General features: G+C 54.7%; 1 protein-coding gene across 11 annotated transcripts in view; it reads left to right on the top strand.

The window, feature by feature from the left end:
- LRP8 (LDL receptor related protein 8) overlaps window positions 1-19,291 on the top strand; it is a 72,973-nt gene that overhangs the window by 15,224 nt on the left and 38,458 nt on the right. For all 11 annotated transcript variants that reach the window (XM_074334742.1, XM_074334743.1, XM_074334747.1 and 8 more), the window contains exon 3: window positions 18,077-18,199. In XM_074334742.1, coding sequence (XP_074190843.1) covers window positions 18,077-18,199 — 123 coding nt within the window. The remainder of the gene's footprint in view (window positions 1-18,076; window positions 18,200-19,291) is intronic.

Below are 19,291 nucleotides of genomic sequence, written 5' to 3'. Positions count from 1 at the left end.
CCTTTTTAAAGTGTGGGTTTCTCCAGGCGGGATTGGGTCTCATGGTCTCTTTCCCAACCCCCCGGTGCCCAACACAGGGCCCAGCACAGAGGAGGAGCCAGTGAATGCTTGTTGAATGAATAGATGGATCCCTTGCTTGCACACCTCCTGGGACGGAGACCTCACTTCTTGAGAAGGTAGTCCTTTCTATTTCCAGAAAAAAAGTTCTTTCTGATTCTGTCTGAGAGGCCCCGTGGGTCCCAGTCCTGTCCTAGGGTGCATGCAAAGGCCCTTGGCCAATCCTGCTGCCTTAGAGCAGCCTTATAGAGACTGGAGACACCCCAGAGCACACCTAGCTACTCAGTGGCCACCTGACAGGGCTGGGTCTCCACTGCACTGTCAGTATCATAGCTGCTATTCACTGAGCCCTCAGTGCCAGGTAGTAGCTCATTCAATCCTCACATCAGCCCCATAAAATAGGGGCTCTCCCCCATCTTACAGAAGAGAGAAATGAGGTAGAGGTAATGAGTGGCTTCCTCAAGGTCATTTGACTGGTGTCTGAGTCAGGAAATTAGGGGTTTGGCTCGGAAGACCGGGAAGGCCTCCTGGAACAAGGCCTTATGGCAGGGCTTGGGGGTACACGGGGCTTGGCAGGCCTGAGGAGGGGTCACACTCTGGAGGTAGATGTACCCCAGCCCCTGCCCCCTCCTTCTTCCCCACAATATTCCTAAGCAGATGCTTAACACCAAGATTCCAACTGAGGAGTCCCTCAGGTGAGACCTGGGGACCTGGGGCCAGAGCCCCTCCTGCCCCCTGAAGAACAGGGTATGGATGTGCTCCTGGGTGGAGCCCAAGCAGTTGAACACAGCCTGTTCTGTTCAGTGACCCAAACGAGATGTGTGCAGGGTGAGGGTTGGGGTCCCGATGTGTTGGGGTGGGTAGGTGGGAGCTGGCCTCCTTCCTAGTGCTGCTCAAAGTACGCTCTGGTCAGAGGTGTCCTCCTCATTAATATTAATAATGGCAATCATTAATGATAAATTACCATGCACTCGCCCCGTGCCAGGGCTGTGCTGGGTGCCCTGGGGAAAGCCGAGAGGCGTAGGAGGTGGTACCAATCCTGAGAGTAGGGGTGCACCTTCCGCTGCATTTATCTCTTCCTCAGAGCCTGACACAGGCTGGGCACTCTGCGGACAGCTTCATAAAGTGTCAGGGGTTGAAAAACAGGGTTCTGGACCTCTCTGGTGAGATACCCACTGCCAAAGAACACATTTCTCCCCTTCTCCATCATTCACAGATTAATTCCACAAACACTATGGCCAGGCCTGTGCCCTCTCTGGCATGGCCCCCACTGCCTAACCCTTCCCTTCCCTTTGATTTTATGGACCTTTGCAGGGTCTCTGCAGTGAGTATAGTGAGATAGTCACCTCTGTTAACTATCTGTGTGGCCTTGGGCAAATCACCTCCCTTCTCAGTGACTTGGTTTCCTCATCTGTACAATGGGGTTATAGTAGTCCCTACCCCAAAGAACTGTTGGAAGGATTAAGTGAGATGATGAGCAGACAGTAACCACTGAATAATGTTCATCTGATGCTTAAGATGGGGTGGAGGAAATGCAGCTCTCAGAGTACCTCTGCTCCCTATGCATGACGTCGTCATGAATCCTTCGACAGCCCTGGGAGGGAGGATTTGTTCTGTCCCTTTTGCTGATGGGGATGGTGAGGCAGAGAGGTGGGGTGACTCACCCAAGGTCCCTCAGCATGTGAATGGCAGATTCGAAGCCTGGTGTTCGGAGGCTCATGAGTTTGCCACTGTGCCAGGGACAAAAGGCTCAGCCTGAAAGCACCTTTGGAATTGGAGTTGCTGAGGCTCTTGACTTCCCGTGTTGATCTCCTTCCTGCCTCCAGCCCCCAGGCTGGGTCCCAAATCCCTCCTAATCCTGGGAGAGAGGCAGCCCCCTGGTCACGTCTGTCAGCAGCTCTGAGCACCCTCCCTGGGCCTCTCACCTCCTACGTGAACAGGAGAGCAGCAGGCTAAGGCCTGGGCTGTAAGCATGGGGGATTTCCCTGCTCCGGTTGAGATCTGTCACAACATTAATGTTAATTAAGCCTCGTTAATTCAGCCCTTTGCTTATACAGAGCCCCTGACAGCAGATTACTCATAAGTGAGGTGGTGAATTTATTGCTGCATTTTCCCAAACACTCAGCAGCAAAGAACACACACCCAGGAAAGGCAGAGGAAAGGCCTGGAGGGTGAGTGCTGTGTAGTTCCTGCCAGCCTGAACCACCGGGCCTCACGGCCCAGAGAATGAGCTTGGGTTTCCCAGGAAACGTGGGTGAGGATGGATGTTGGTCCATTTAGAGCAGTCTGCCTGGAGAAATAGGGAGCTCCCTGTCACTGGAGGCGTGTAAGTGGGACAGCAGGGAGACGGGCCTATCGTCTTTCCACATCATTCATCTCGCATGGCAGACTGCGGTGGCTCTCTGCTTTGTTTCCTCCCACAGTGCCTTGGAGTCACACAGTAGGGCTCACAAAGGGCGAGGTTGGGTCTGGACACAAACCCCAGAACCGCAGTGCAGTCTGATAGGAGCCCCAGCAACTTCGCAGGGCCCGAGCTCCCTGTCTGCTGAATTATGCAGGCAGCACCACACAACCCCACCAGGGATGCCACGAAGGAGTCTCTCCCTGTCCTGGCTCATGGGGCACTCTAGGAACCACACCAGGCCCATGTCTTGAGCCCATCCCCCACTTCCTAAGCTAGGCATCAACCCTTGAGATGAGGGCTCAGCCTCTCCTGGGTGCAGTGGAAGCCCCTCCCTCCCAGCCCCCCAGTTACTCTCCCTAGGACCTGCTTCCCTCCTTGGCCTCAGGCTGGGCCATGCCTGGCATGGGACATTGGGAACAAACTCAGGCTCTGGGTTCCTAGAATTTTTTTTTAATTAATTAGAGCATTAAATGGTAGCCTTCTGGGAGACTCCCACCATCTGGCTGTCACAGGAGAGGCATGAAAATCTATGCATATTTGTCTGTAGCATGTGTCACATGAAGCCACCTGTGCATTTGTGGGTGTGTGGTCCAGGTACTATGGTGTGTGCACAGTACGGCATGTGTGTCTAAGTATGTTCGGTATGTGGTACACATATGAGTGTGCAAAGGAGTGGTGTGTGCCCCTCTGCACATACCCGTGCTACTTGTGTGGGCCCGAGGGTCTGCACGGCAGCCTGAGCACACTTCTGTGCCCAGGCCCAGCTTTTTGGTGCAGTGAGTCAGGCTGGGCTGTGTGGAGAGAGAGGGAGGGGATAGCCTCTCGTCCCCTCCTGGCTGAGGTGGTGGCCGCAGATGGGTGGTCTGCACATAGGTGAGATAGGGTAGGTTTAGCCAAGTGCATGGCTGGCCTGCAGGGGGCGGCAGGCCAGGATTCTTGTCCCCTATTTGACAGATGGGGAAACCCCGGCCCTCTCAAGGTGGAGTCAGGGTGTGGAGGGGCCAGGACTGGAACCCAGGCTCTGTGGCTCTCTGTGCGATGCTCTTTCTGCTCAAGTAGTCTGTTGCCCTGGCCAGTGCTTCATGCCTTTGCATTGTTTATGCTGCTGGATTTTCATGGCGGCTCGGAGAGGTTTTGAGAGGGTACCACCCCTTCAGGGTTGTTCAGGGGGCAAGGTCAGACCTGGCATGCGTCCTGATGCGTCAGATCAGATCCTGCGTCCTTGCCATTTTGTGGAGAAGGCAGTGGGCCACTGACCTGGCCCAGGGTGGTAGTGTCTGGGCAGGATACTGGGAAGATGAATGGTCCACTGACTTGCTCTCTGACCTGGGCCCATCCTGCCCCTTTCTGAGCTTCGGGGGGAGTGGTTATAAGAACGAAATGAAGAGGCGTATGCAAAGGGCCTTGTAAACCTCAAGGTGCAGTGGACAGATGAGGGCCTGGCCCAGACGCATCCATCACATTATGATCAGGGCCGCATGTCCCCAGAGTTCCCTGAGGAGAAGGCCAGGAGGTGGGGTCTCGGACAGAGTTTGGTGCCTCCCCAGCCTTGCAGACTGTGACCCTTTCCCAGAACAATCTGGGTGCTGGCACTGTCCTCCAGCTCTAGTCTCCCACCTGTGGCTTGTGATGATGAACTAGAGCAGGAATGGGGCTCAGAGAGCAGTGGGACCCACCCCTCATCCAATGAGTGGTGACACTGAGGTTCAGAGAGGGTGAATGGCTTGTTCAAGGCCACACAGCAGCTTTGGTACAGCTGGGACCAGCTGGCAGCCATCTGTGTTCTCTTTAGTACTACACTGGTGTGTCCTTGGAAAGAGAGAAAGGGGACACAGAGATGGTTGCTGTATCTGTAGGGAAGGACGTGGGGGTGCCAGCCAACTGTAGAGAACTTGGGATCCCCGGAAGCCCTAGGTCATTATGCATGAATGAAGGATTTTTAAAGCAATGTTTTGATGATTCTTATTTTTCCTCTGAATGCAGGATAGTAAATATGGTTTGTATCTTAGGCTGTAAATTCTGTAGATAGGGAAGACCCAAGCCTTATTCATTCATCACAATGAGCTGCTAGTCTGGTGGGGTAAGAGAGTTGAGTGACAGCAACACAGGGTAATGAGGCTGTATCTGTAAGAGGCCTCAGATCCCACATGGGGTCATTGAAGGCTACCCTTGGAATGGGGGAAGGGGTCTTCCACTCCCAACTCCCAACGAATGAGGAAGATGTGCCCACCAGACACGCTGGCCTTCCAGCCTCACACAGGCTCGACCGTGGACAGGCTCACTGTTCACCCAGAAATGGGTAGTAGTTGCCTTCCAACTCCCCTGCCCGACACAGTTCTCATGGGCTCAGGCCCACACACAAGAGTTGAGAGAAGAGATGTCCCTCCTACCTCCAGAGGACCCTGGTTCTCTGTAGGGCTCACGAGAGACCAGTGTAGGGGCAGGGGTGTAGATGTCAGGGGATGTTGGTGGCTGGACCTTGTGACTTCCACTCCCCACCTGTACATCTAGGTGGACCAGTCTTGGCTCTGCCTCCTCAGGGTTATAATCATTGCTGGGTTAGCGGGGACATCACTTCTGAAACAGCCTGTCTACCTGGCGGCCCAGCAACATCTCCACCTGGACCTTTTTCTCCAAGGAACAGCCTTCCTACTTTATTCATGAAGAAACCAAGTTAGGAAGAACCAGGCAGCACAGGACCATGGTGGCCAGGCCACCTAATGCCCTTTAACCATTATAACAAAAACGTCCTGAGGACCTACTATGTGCAAAGCCTGGGGGTGGGGTAGTGACTGAGAAAAGTTGGGAGAAACTTCGGTCACTGAGTATTTTCTAAATGCCAGACCCTATGATGGGCACTGATTCTCTCACAGCTAACTTCCCTGCAAGTCAGAATTGATCATTACAGTTTTAGATGAGGAAACCACAAACTCCAAGAGGTCAAGTTACATACCTGAGGTCACACAGCAAGTAGGGAAAAGCCAGGATTTAAGTCCTGATTCCTTAACCTACTGCTGGTGGGAGGAGGGTCACAGATTAACATCTTCCAAACCTCTTTGCTAGGTTTGCATGTCCACTTGAAGAAAAGAACAAGGTAGGTGGGGTCCTCATAGGGCAGCATGCGTGCTTACAGAGCAAGCTGTTTCGGAAGTGGCTTCCCTTTCATCCAAGCTGGGGTGGGACCTATCTTGTTGGGGGCTCCATGCTGGCTCAGAATCTCAGGCTGATGGGTAACCCTGTCTGAGGGGCTCTGAAAAGTGACAGAGGTGGCCAGGATGCCAATGGGAAGTAAGGATCTGCTGGCACCTCCCTCTGCTCACTTCGCACAGCCATGTCTGTCTCCTTCTGCCCAGCTCCGGCCTGGGGGCTCATAACCATCCTGCTGGGCCCCTGGCTGGAATCACTGAGCTGTGGCCTGCGGCCATTAACTCTGCCCACACTGTCTGCCCCATGTCTGGCCTCATCTGAGTGGGTGGTTTCAGCCAGAGCCCTAAGCCCCAGCCCTGTAGGACATGGCCACTTCTGAAGGTCTTACTTAACTGCAGGGCTTGCCAACCCCTGGCTGGGCCCCTGGCACACAGTAGGCTCCTACTTGATTCTTTTGGCTTCCAGCAGCAGAGACCTGAGACTTACCAATTAGCACCTGGGTCATCAGCACTTCAGCCTTCCCAGCCTCCCACCCTGGACACAGAGCTAAGGGTGTACACTGGGCAAGGGGAGAACCAAGGGCCCCTGCACCACACCCTCCCTGAAGGGCGCCTGGGGACCCCCTCTGCTCTGAGCACTTGCCAAGCTGTCCAGTGGCAACGCGTGGGCCTGCCTTTCACCCCCCGCCCCCAACCCCTCTGGCATAGCTGTCTCCCAAGAAACAGGGAATTTTCCCTCATTCCCATCATTAGGGTGCCAGGGCAAACAAACAGCCTAATCCAGATGAGCCCGGGGCCACAATCGCATTCTCTTTGGGGGTTTTCTCTTTATTGCTAGCAATTTTGAGAAGCCTGAGTAATTGGTATTCCACACAGGTTAGTAGAACTGCTGCCGCCTCAGTATTATGCCTTAATTTCCTTTATCACATAGCGAGTTGGAATTAATCGCCCCTCTCCTTCCTTTTTCCCACCGAAACCTATTACCAGCCTGTCTGCTGGTTAAAGTCATTTCGTGGCAGCTCTTGGCTCCTTTCCACTTCCCTAGGAATCTTTCCGACCAGAGCCAAAGAACAAGGAGGGGTGAAAAATCCATTTGTACGAAGTGGGGATCTCCTGTTGAGAACTTATTTCCCTCCCTGTTCAAGAGGAAGGAACGTGTCCAGCCTCCAGCAGGCACAGCTGACTGAGTCCCCTGTCGCTGAGAGCATTCAAGAAGGCGAAGTGGCCATATGTCAATGGTGGGAACAGAGGATTCCTGCACTGGTGGAGGGAAGGGGCAGGCCCTTGCCACTCCTCGCGCCTGGGTTAGTTTGTGATTCGAAGCTTCTAGGGTTCTGTTCTCTGTGAGTTTAAGATTCTTTCTGTGATTTCAAAGTTAGAAAGTCTGTGAATCCATGGTCTTCACAGTAGGCCGTTGGGTCTAAGTACTTTTGAGATTCTAAGATTCTCTCCTGGACTTAGAGAGTCTGTTCTGTGATTCTAAGGCTGTTTTATGATTCCCTGAGCCTCTTGAGCAGCAATTCTGCTCCATGACTGGGTCTTGGGAGGGAGTGTGACTGCTTTTCTGAGGCTGCCTTGGGAGTGTGGCCTTCAGCCAACACAGGCCTTCTCTGGCCTCAGTTTCCCCACTTATGAAATGTGAGGGTTGGACCAGATGGCCTCCAGGGCCTGACTTCCCAGTGTGTTCTGCCTGCAGCCCCTGTTGGCGCCTTCTGAGCCTCCTCCAGTAGTGCCCCATCTGCGCCGCGGCCCCAGAAGCTTTTCCCTGAGCCAAGCCCCTTGTCTGCTTGCCTCCAGCCCTCTCCCATACCAGCAGGAAGGCAACTCTGCTCTCCTCCAGAGTCCCAGCAGGAAAGCCAGTGGAGGTGATGGTAAAAAACAAACTGGATCATTAACGAGAGCCTTTGTGTGCGATATAGTTTAGACGTATAATTTCAACACCTGTAGTCTCCTTTAATTCTCTCCCTGAGGGGGTGTAGTTATTGATCGTTAGCCCCATTTTATAGGTGAGGAAACCAAGGTTCTGAGAGGTTAACTCACCTGTAGTCATACGGGTGGTTCCAGGACCCCTAGTCACATAGCCTCAGGCTGCCTGCCTGGCTGGAGGTGACCGGGACCTAAGAAGCCTGATGTGATCAGTGTGATGAGGGAGCCCGGGGACCCTGGGGTCATCTCTCCCAGGAGTCCACTGCCGGGCAGGTTGTGGCCCACAGACTCACACTGCCCTGCTGCAACCAGCCCCTGGGACGTTAAAGGGCTTCAGAGAATGGACCCCATTTCCTTCCACATGCACTACGAGGCCAGAAAAGAAACTGCCTTCTCCATCTGCTTTTAGAACCTACCTTTTTCTTGTGAATCAAATAAGATTTCTCAAGGCGGGCTTCCCAGCTCCCACTGCTGCTGGCCAAAATCACCTCATCTTAGGGGTCCAACTCAAAGGCTCCCAGCTCTGCCTGCCTTGCCAGCAGCCCCCACTTGCAGAGAAGGGAGCCGCTGGTGAGGGCTTGGAGACCCCTGACTTCGGAGTCCTTGTTTTCAGCTGGGGGCACCGAGGCGCATTGAGGGGAGATGGCTGGGGCTACACAGCAACCTAACCACTCTCAGTTCTAATCAGGACCATCTTCTCTTTTTCTGGGTTATGGCTGTTATATCTGAGTTCCCCTCGCCTCAGCTTGGCTGTAAATTATGAGGGAAGGTCCACCTCTCATCTTTTTCTTTCCTTGTAGAGCATTAGGAAGAAGATGACCTGGGTTCTGGTCCTGCCTTGAGCTCTGTGACCTTGGGACAGTCCATTACCTTTCAAAGGCTTTGCCTCTTCATCTCGCAGAGAAGGTGATGCGCCCCACCTCTTGCCCACATCTCAGAGCTGTGAATAGCCAGGCCAAGGGGACGGGGGCTGGGGTAGCGAACCTGTCACGCAGCACTGCATCCACTCGGGATCCCAGTTCTGCAGATTTCCGCTGGGCCCTGCTGAGTTTCCAGCCACACAGTCTCCTTGACCCCAAACAGCCCTGAGGTTCCCCATATCTGAGGCTCCTGCTGTCAGCACCCCCTTGCCCTCTCTCCATGGAGCATCTACCTGAGCCATGAATGTACTCTGCCATCCTCATCACCCAGCAGCACATCTGCTGCCCCTCCTAGAGGCAGGAGCCAACCCCCAGGCTCAAAGCACTCAGCCCTGCCCACACATCTGTCCCTTCCTCTCTCTACCTGGGGAGGCGCCCAAGGCAGGCTTATAAATGGTATATATGGAAGACCTGACACCTTTCTCCTCCCATGCCTAGATGAGGATATTGAGGCATAAAGAGAGTAAGGGACTTGTCCAAGGTCACCCCAGAGGTCAGGGGCAGCCTGGAGTGGTGCCCAGGGCTCCAAAGCTCAGACCCTTCTTCCACCCCACCCCAACCCTGGCCTGGGTTTGTGGAACTCCTCCACATGAGCCCTATGAAGGGCTTTCCCACAGCCAAGAGCCCAGCTGCAATGAGAGGGGAAGGTTTGCATCTCCTGAGGCCGGTTCCACAGTGGTAGTTGAGCCATGTGTCCCTGGCTCGCTGAGCTGTTGGGATAACTTATGAGCCTGCTCCGGTCTGGTGGAGGGCTACTGGGGCCTCCTCAGGCTGTGAACAGGGAGATGGGTGCTGTCTAGGAGGGCTGTAGATTGTCACCCCAGTCCTGACAGCCAGGGTGGATGCAGCCTGGAAGGGCTTGCTGCGGGTACTGCCCAGGTCTGGCCTGCCAAGTCTATGGTGACAAAATAAGTGCCCTGTGGAGAACTAAGCATGCTGATTTTCTGCCCTTGGTACTCTGGGCCCCAGCGGGCCTCGGGCGAGGGTTCCACTCCTTTTGGCCTTGTTGGAGGTGGAAGGCATTGTCAGACACCATCAACAGTTGGTGCTTGAGCTGACCTGGAGGAGTGGGGAGAGTTTTGCCAGCTGGAGATGGAAGAAGTCTGTCCTGCCTGGTGGAGCTGCACAAGTAAAGGCACCTAGTGGGAAAGCCCACAGTTTGTCCGTGACCGCTGAGTGGATGTGGGGGCCGGAGGTAGCCATTGATGGTCCAGAACAAAGAGCAGGACAGCTTGATGGATTCCTAAGTACCTGCAAAGATACTTGGTCACATTCTAGGGAAGATGGGACAAAGAAAGACGGCTTTCTGATTACAGAGAGAGGCCTTCAGCAGGACAGTGACTACTGGCTCTGGATTGACAGCCCCCACCTGGAGTCACAGGAGTAAATTGGGAGGGTCTGGGCACTGAGCCATGGTTCCCGCCCTCTGCCATCCTCACTCTGGACCCCATGTGGATAACACCACACCTCAAAAGGAAATAAACTTAGAGATCATGTTGTCCAATCCAGGCACATCATGGAGGAAGAGAGCAAGGCGCTGAGAAGGCAGAGGACTTACACAAGGTCACATAGTAGAGCCGGGGCCCCAGGCCAGGGGTGGGAGAGCCCAATGCTAATCCCATTCCCAGTGAAATAACCTTAACCTCTCTCCACCTAAAAGCCAGCAGCCTCCCTGGCACAGGTCTCAGCAACTTCACAGAGTGACACCCTAACCTTCAGGCCTCCTGCTGGGCCGAGGCTTCCTGGATGGCCAGCAAGGAGCTGGGGGTGGCACAGAGCTCGTAAGAAACCTTGGGTCAGCACAGAGGGGATGCCCCTGAGAGACCCACCCAGCCCCGGGCGAGGGGTTTCCTAATAACAGGGTATCACTGCCCATTTTTCACCAGGATGGCCCAGTGGGGCTCCTTCTGGAAACACTTCTCCTACCAGCCTAATTAGTGGAAGCGTTTGCATTTTCTGCTTAGCCAGGGCTGCTTCCCAGCAGGGTTCAGCCACTGCCTCATGGACAGAGGGTGCATGCGGGGGGCCAGTGCCCTGCCTGCCTGTGGGGTGGGAAGAGGGACTGCCTCTCCTTCAGACAGCTGGGGGTTATCTCTCCATCATTTCTCCCTCATGCCACCTGGCTAAAGGGCAGGAATGACTGATCACCTGTCTCTTCCTCCCTTAGCAAACCCAATATAGGCTGTTGACTGAAGCAGTGTCTACCCTCAGTGGGTTGTCAGGCCCCCCTGGCCTGGACTCTTCATCCCGGCTACAGAGTTCTGCCCAGGGAGCCCTGGGTTTCCTACTTGAAGCCAGTGGCAGAGGAAGGTAGCAGAGCCCAGAGAGGCCTGTCCAGTGTCACCCAGCATGCTGATGGCAGAGCCAGGCTGGAATGAGACCTGGAGCTTTTTCCTCAGCTACAAAAGAGGAAGCAGAAGAGCTGCTTCTCTTTCCATTGGGGGCTGGTGGCAGGAGAACAGGGTCTGGAAAGTGGGCGTCCTTTAGGCTCCCAGGTCTGCCCAAGGGAGATGGAGCCATGGACCCCCACCCTCTCCTCCCCAGCTCAGGTGGCCTGCCTGGGGTTAGAAAGGAAGGTTCCCTGGTCAGAGGAGGCTGAGTCCCCACTGGGGCCAGCAAGTGGAGGGGCAGTGTGTGGCTGGTAGCCAGGCAGGACTCGGGCTGGAGGTCATAGAGGGTTTCCCAGCCACGCCTCCTGCCCTCTGGAGGCGTCCACTTGGAGGATACCATGAGTTTCCCTCGAGTTGTTTCCTGGGGACCTAAAGTCCCAGTGTCAAGTGGGTGGCTCCAATCCAGGGTGGGCAGTCCTAGCCTAAAAAATGGGCAAGACAGTGGGTGTCTTCTCTGTGTACTGCCTGCTTCACTAAGCAGCACACTCCTGCGTGGTGCTTGGTCCTTTTGCAGGCGCCAGCTGATCCCGTTCACCTCTCCCCCACACCCATTCCCCCCATCCCCTCACAGCTGTCACTGCCTCAATACCTTCTGCATCCACAAATCACTGCGACAGGAAGACCCTTTGTTGTCTGTCCCTCGGAGACGCTCATCTTCCCTGTGGCAACAGGGAGTCCCACATACCCCAGCGGGGGCTTGGACCTCCCTTGGTGACAGTGAAGCCAGGGTCAGGCGGCGTCCAAAAACAGCTGGGATGTGCTGGGGTCTGCAGGAGACACTTGGCTGTGGGAAGCCCCAGGTGACCCTCCTGGAGGGGCCCGTGGCAGCACTGAACAACAACCATTTGTGTCAGAGTCACAGACCCAGAACGTCAGCTAGAAGGGGTCCTTAAAAGTTTGTTCTCATGAGGACACAGGCCCAGAATGGGAAGAGGTCACACGGTATGTCAGAGGTATGGGGCCATAGATAATCTTTGAGCACCTGCTTGGTGTCAGACCCTGTGTCTGGAGCACTGTTGGGGACACCCAGGCTGAGATCATTGCCCAATTTAAAAGCAAAGATGCCCTCACCAGAGTGGGCCTCTCCCACGCACCCCTTCGTTCCTCCGTCTTCCCCTCCAGCCCTTCACACGCCCACGCCTCCCTTCAGCACCTGCTGCTGCTTGGTTCCTCTTTCTCCCTAGGTGGGATGAGGGGGTGGGGAGGAAGCAACTCAGATGTCACCTGCTGATGGATGGTGGTAGCCTGAGCCCCGGAGCCTGCTGGGCAGCACAAAACCGAGAGCTGAGCCCCGCCCACCACGCTCCGTGGGTGTCAGGGCACTGTGGGAACTGTTTGCCTCTCTGGCACTGCCAAGAGCCTTGAGTCTGACTGTCAGCGTGGACGCAGAGACACAGCCCCTTGCAAGGATGGAATGGGGGCCCGTCCACAGCTCATTGACATGTCTGACTCGTGCAGTGACTGCCCTGGAGGCCGTCACTGGGGCTGAGCGTGAGCAGATCAGTGTGGTGCAGTTTGAGAATCTGGCGTTATTAGAGAATGAGAACCTGAAACCCAAGGCAGCTATTCTACGTTATATTAGACCCATGGAATCTTTAAACCCAGGGTTCTTAGGAACCTCACCCATCTAGGGCAGGGTCAGGGTCAGGGTTTGAACCCAGAGCTGCTGGTGATGGGCTGTGAAGCCTGGGTTTCATGGCCTTACCAGGCCTGTTAGGGGGATGATGGGGAAACAGCTGATGGGGTCCCCTCACCCTAATCCCAGTAGTGCAGCTTCGTTTTGAATCTATGTTGGAGTTTATATGCTGGAGTTTCACTTGGAAAAAGGATTCCTCTGCTTGAAAATAAAGAGTCAATTTTCCAGGCCCTGTGCTGTGCCGCAGCGCCGTACCGGGACCCGCTGCAGCCTGAAAGCGTGGTTCTGGCGGTGTGAGTGGGCGGGCAGGGGGTGGAGTGGGGGAGCGGGCCTCCAGGGAGGGGGTGCAGGTTGCTCTGGGCCACTGTCTCCTCCCCCTCTCACTCCTGCTGTGTTTTTACTGCAGCCAGAGAACACTCCGGGTCTGTCATCCGTTGACTGGGGTGGCAGTTTAATAGTAGCTTCCTGGACTGTCATTTAAATCTGCCTGCCAGGTTAGTAGGCCAGGGGCGGGCTGGCACGCCCCCTGCCCCCACCCCGGATCTTCGTTCTGCTGGCAGTAGTTGTCTTGGCAACGCCAGGGCCTGGTGAGCTCTGCAGAAGGGTAACCATGGGGGAGCAGCCCTTTCATCTCCCCGACTCTGCTACAAGTGGCCCAGCTGCCTTAGGTCTACTTAGGCAGACCCAAGCCACCCAGAGCCAGGCCACCTGGTGCTGGTTCAGGCCTGAGAGAGGAAATGGGGAACAGATTAGTCCCTTCTGTGCAGTGGGTTCCAAGGTGGGGCTTTACATCTTTGCTGTTTCAGATTCTCACCTGCCCTGGGAAGGGAAGGGACCTGCCCCAACTGACTCAGCAATAACTTTGAGCTGGAATCCTCCTTGACTACCGGTCTCTGCCCTCATAGAATATTCCCTGGGGACCATGACCTGTCTGTAGAAACCTGAGGGCAGACAGAATCTACATTCCTGACATCTCTCTCATCGTCCTGTCCCACACGGACTGGTATCAACCCCCCTCGCCCATCCTGGGCTGTCCTCTGAACATGTCCCTGCTCTGAGGACTGGGTCTCCCCAGTGATGGTCCCCTCAGCTCACTCCGGGCCAAGTGCTCTGTGGACACCTACTATCTGTCATGGCTTGGTGGGGCCGGCCCAGAGATAGAAGACTGGGGACCAGCGTCTACTGTGTGACCTTAGGCCAGTCCTTCCCCTCTCGGGGCCTCGTCTTCTTATCTGTACAACCAGGGGTTTGCACTACAGTAGTGTTTCCTCGGGTGTGGGTCATTGGACCACTCGTTTCTTGGGAAATTAATAGACATGGCAACCAAAAAAGACGTTCTTTGGTTAAACAAGTTTGGGAAGTGCGGGAGGAAATCAAGTCGATTCGATTCTCTACTGGAGGCTTTCTTAGGGCCTTTAGGAAGCCAGTGGGCATCAGCAATCTCCAAGGGGGGAAATAATAAGTGTCTTATCTCAAACGTCTGATGAATGGCCACCCCTACCCCACACCCCGACCCCCACCGACCTGCGCTCTGCCGCTGTCTTCCTCAGCTAGGAAACCCTGACGGAAGCCCTGGCAGCTTGGAGCCTGGGTTTCGTTGCCTGCTAAACAGCAGCCCTGTGCTTGGTAGAGGCTAGGTGAGTCTCTGGGTGAACTCAGGAAAAGCCAGGCCCCACGCTGGGCCTCTCTGAGGGGGAGCTTTGTGCCAGGCAGGGTGAGTTGGCCCCTGGCCTAGTGGAGCTCCCAGGACCCCAGCCCTGCATGGCTGTTCTGCTCGACGCCCCAGACCCTGTTATCCCTTACCCTGGAATGCCCTTCCTCACTCTCCTCACTCCCGTGGCTTGGCTGACTCCTCTTCCTTGAACACGGTCCCTTCTTCCAGGAAGCCTTCTTTGACCCCTTGGCTGGGTCAGGTGGCCCTCCTCTGGCATCCTGGCCACACGGTGGGACCAGGAGTCAGAATCCCTGCGTTCAGGTGCAGCCCTGCCCATGGACATGTGCTGTGCCTTTGAGCAGCTACTTCTCTCCGGGCCCTGGTTCTCTGGCTTACAGAATGGAAGAGCTATATAGGGGCCTTCAAGGCTCTGACATGACAGAGCACTGTGATTGCCAAGAGGAAGCCACACCGAGCAGCTCCACCTGGCAGCCCTGACTAGTCTTTGTTTTGAAGCCCCCATCTGCAGTGGAGCTGTGAGGTGAGCGTGGGTGGGGAACAACAGTGTGAAGGTTGCATATTGTCTCGGGAAAGGATGCCTCTGGGGGCGGGGAAGCTGGGAGGTGCTGAGTGATCATAATTTCACAAGATCAGAGACTCTGGGCACGGAGAGAGGCGTAAGATTCAGTCAACACCACACCTCCATTTCCATATGAGGCGGCAAGTCCTATGTGACTGATGGGCCCAATGTCACACACGTAGCAGCTGGGGCTGCTGACTTCACACACCTCAAACTTGCATGTTTCTGCTTTTCAGTTTATGCCATGGCACCATCCTTAGCCCATTTGCTCCTCATCACAACGCTGTGTGGTGAAGCAGGGATAATATCCTTGAATACAAATGAAGAAAGTAAGGCTCAGAGAAGTTGTGTAACTTGGAAAAGGTCACACAGCCCACAAGTGGCAAAGCAGAGTTTGATTGACTATGGACTGTCTGATGCTTTCCTTGGCCAGCATTCTTATTATAAATGGTAACTCCCACTTCCTTTGTCCTGGATTTCCCATTCTCTCCCATTTTGCCCTGGGATGGGCCCCTCCCCACTGCCCTCTGGAATCTAAGTCCTTTGTGGCAGCTCATCTGTTGTCATGGCACCAGATTATGATGTCGCAGACCCTGGATGACTATGTACTGCTCCTGGACTGTGGAGTACAGGGACTCACAGAGGTCGGCATTGTCCAAGGGGCGACTAGCATGAAGGGACATGAATCGCTGGAAACAGAGCCACGGCGTTGAGCCCAGCTGGGGAATCACCCTGGGAGCTGGAGCCATGGCTGCCAAGGCCAGGAGAGTGGGGGCTGGCATGGCTTGCTCTGACTGCCTCGAAAGACTGCCCAGCCCTCATCTCTTGGCAGGGCTGATGTAGCCTCGTGATGCGAGGCTGTCGGTCTCATTAAACTGAACAACCCAGCACTGGGATGCTTACTCTGATCACCCAGGAAAGCCTTTTGCCTTTTGTCCTGTGTCAGTGCTGCATGGGAAAGCCACCATCCCCACTTGCCCAGAAAGGGAAGGAACGTGCCCTGAGCTACCCAGCAAGGAGGCAGCCATGCCAGGACTCAGTCTCAACTCTGATTCCAAATCCTTCCACGTAGTTATTACACTTCAGACATGGCCCATCAAGTCCCAAACCTGAAAATGGCTATGCTGCCTCAGTTTCCCCAGGGCAGTCCATGAGGAGAGCACAAGTTTTCATAGGCCCAGGTTAATTTTGCTGCACACTCGGCACATCCAGAGGAAACACCTCATGCAAGTATTTCTGGGCTGTGGCTGATCTGCCCCATTGCCATGTCCTATGGCCCCTGGGATCTAGTCACCCTGCGTTTGCCTTTCTGAGGTGCTTATTCTTAGCCTGGCATTGCTAAGGTGGCTGAGGGCCTTAGTGGAGGGAGCCTAAGCTTTGGCAGCTGCCCCATGGAATTAAAATCCCACTTCTGCTACCTACACCCTCACCTCTTTGAGCCTTAATTTCTTCTTCTATAAAATGGGGTTAATAGCAGCTACCAGGGGCATCTTTGTGAGGTCAAATCATGGCCCTGCTCCTCCCCTAGATGTGACCTTGGGCATGCAACTTAACACCCCTGGGCCTGGATTCTCCCATGTGTCAAGTGAGGACATCATGGGCCCTTTTTTGTGGGGTTTCCTGGTAAAGCACCTAGCACAGAGACTGGCACACAGGATATATGTGGAGAATGTTAGAACAGGAAAAACAAAACACTGGAATATTCGTTTGTTTTTTGGATGCTGAGCTTCTGGTGGAGGGAACACTGGTACTCATGTTAAGAAATGCCCCAGGTGCTGGTTCCTAACCGTAGTTACTTTCAGGTGATGGTGGGTCATGATTTAGCAAAAGGCAGTATTGGTATCTATTACCTGCAATGACTCCTTGGCACAGGGCTCAGGGAGCGGCTGCTCAGGACCTGGGACTGGGAGTCAGGAAAGCTGGTTCTGATCTCTGCCTGGCTGTTTCCCTGGGCCAAACCCTTTCCCTCTCTGGGCCTCAGGCTCCCCATCCGTAGGTGGGTTCTGATTCCTCTGGTTTCTTCTACCCCTGCACAGACAGAGGTATTCTTCTAAGGAAAATGTGAAGAAAACTTAGAATGCAGAAAAGAGACCCAGTGTCTGTCCCCAAGTCCCTGCCAGGCTGCTGAGGGCAGGGGGAGCAGTCACCAGGCAGCCAGAGGGCCTGTGGGAGGATATACATAATCCTAGGCTGGACACTGGGAAGGAGCTTCTAGGGAGAGGGGAGCCCTGGCTCCGGAGGTGTGAGCAGAGGTTGGGCTGCTGTTTCCACTGGGTTCCGTGCCCCCACTGAGAGCTACCCCGAGTTGGGTCTGGTGCTGAATGTGACCCAGTCCCTATACTGGAGGAGTGTCAGGCCCATGGAGGGGCAGGGAGGGGAGCAAACCATGCTGGTCCCTGCGTTCCTGTTCTAGTTCTGCTACCAACTGTGAGATCTCAGCCTGCTGTATACGCCCCCTGGGAGGGAACAGAACTCCCCTTTTCCTTGGCTGCTAATTAAGACTCAAACCGTAAAAACACCAATAGCTGCTACCTACCAAGTATCTGCTGTGACAGGATGTCTGCTGCATGTTCTTCAGAACATTATCACTTCTTGTTGCTCCTCCTCAGAGCCCTTTGTTTCCTTCTTCCCATTATAGAGATAAGAAAACAGAGGCTCAGAGGTTAAGTAACAACCCCAAGGTCAGATAGAAAGAGGCAGAGCTGGGATTCAAACTGCCCGTGTGGAGGCCAACCGCTCCAGGCTGGAAGCGCTTGGAAGCGCCTTGGAAGCAGAGACTGATTTGGGTGTCTTGCCCAGTAGATTCTCTTTCTACCACTCTGACCAGATGATACCTCATAAATCTTGTCACAAAGTAATCATTTGCTTTTATGATTTATTGTCACCAGCTTACAGAAGGGGCCTTGACTGTAGTCTAGTTGCGAGGAGCAGGACAGGCATGTAAAGGGACTGCACACTGGCTGAAGGGGCTAAAGCAGCTGCCATAGGCGATCAGGGAAGGCTTCCTAGAGGCCGTGACAATGGAACTGGACTTTGCAGGCAGAGAGAGGTATGACAGGGGAACAGGCATTCTCTTGGTGGATAGATCCTGCCACTCTCATGGGACTTGTGCTCTGGACTTGCAGGGCAGGACCAAGTGTCACCTGTCTCCACCTGGTGCTCTGTAACACCAGGTGGAGATAGGTGACACCTGAGTGAACAAGCCTTTCTCTCCTGCCCTCTCCTTCTGGTCGGTGGTGCACCCTATGGCCTTGTGGGGCTATGGGAGGTCACGTGGTCCAGCATGCTCTGGTCACCCCATAGTCGTCTGACTATCCTAGAACAGCCTTGTATGCCCCTCACACTCTTCTTTTTACCCCACAGCCAAGAAGACCTGTATGGACAGCGACTTCACCTGTGACAATGGCCACTGCATCCCGGAGCGGTGGAAGTGTGATGGCGAGGAGGAGTGTTCTGACGGCTCTGATGAGTTCGAGGCCACTTGCAGTGAGTCCTGCCCCTCTGGCTGGGGTGGGGGGCCTTGCTCTGGGCCTTGGTTTCCTCATCAGATCTTCCTTGTTCAGAGGTTGGGAGGCTCACGTGAGGTGATCTGTCGAACACAACCCCAGATTCGCTTTGTGCTGCACCCTCAGGAGCTCCTGGCAAACAGTCAGGTGACTCTAGTAGCTGGTGACCTGTTTCTGGGCTTTCTTCACAGCCCTCTTGCACATTGGGCCCTGTTCCTGTATTACCAGGAGCTAGAGACAGCCCCTTTGAGCCCTCGGCCCAGAAGTAGCCATAGCACATCCTCCAGGCCTCCCCTCAGCCTCCCTCACTATTTATTTTTGAGGATTCTAATCATAATTCTAATAGTACTAATGGCAGCTGGTGCTTATGAAACGTACTGTGTGCCAGGCACTGCTAAGCTCTTTGTATACATTAATTCATCTTATCCCCATAGTGGTCTCATAAGGCAGGTACCGTCACTTTCTGAATTTGGCAAAGGAGGACACCCCAGGCTCAGAGAGGTTGTGTGACTTGCCCAAGGCCACCCAGCCAGTTTTTGAGGCCTCAGCTCTTTCCTCTGCCCTGGACAGGCTGAGCCCAGGAGCCCCAGCCTCCATGGCAGGTTGGGTGGCAGCAGAGGCAGCCAGGGGTGAGGCGGAAGAAGAGCTGGAAGGCCGTAGCCAAGCCCCAAGCCCACCTCCCACCCTCAGGGCTTTATCTCTCTGATTTCTTTTCCAGGCCCTAATCCTCAAAGCAAACTTACACCCTGCAGGTCATTCTGTGACATTTGTTAAATTAAAAAGGAGATGAGAAGGGGGTGGGGAAGGACCCAGTGGTCTTAGGGGCAGAGCTTTAGCAGAGTGAGCCTGAGACAAAAGGCAGCGGGGAGGGGAAGGAGGGGGACCACGTGGGGGCTGGTGGGGCTGGTGGGGCTGGTGAGGACCTTCGAGTCACAGTCCCAGGTCCTCCACAGGGGTCATGGTCACCCCAGAGGCAGAAGCAGGGACAATGGAGGCCAGAGTCCCATCTAGTCCCATCTAGGGCTGCGGCTGGTGATAACTGGGTTTCCTTGTCGCCTAGCAACAGAGCTAC

This window comes from Rhinolophus sinicus, linkage group LG06 (assembly GCF_036562045.2).
Source record: "Rhinolophus sinicus isolate RSC01 linkage group LG06, ASM3656204v1, whole genome shotgun sequence".
NCBI lineage: Eukaryota > Metazoa > Chordata > Mammalia > Chiroptera > Rhinolophidae > Rhinolophus > Rhinolophus sinicus.
This window is presented reverse-complemented; position numbering and strand designations above follow the sequence as displayed.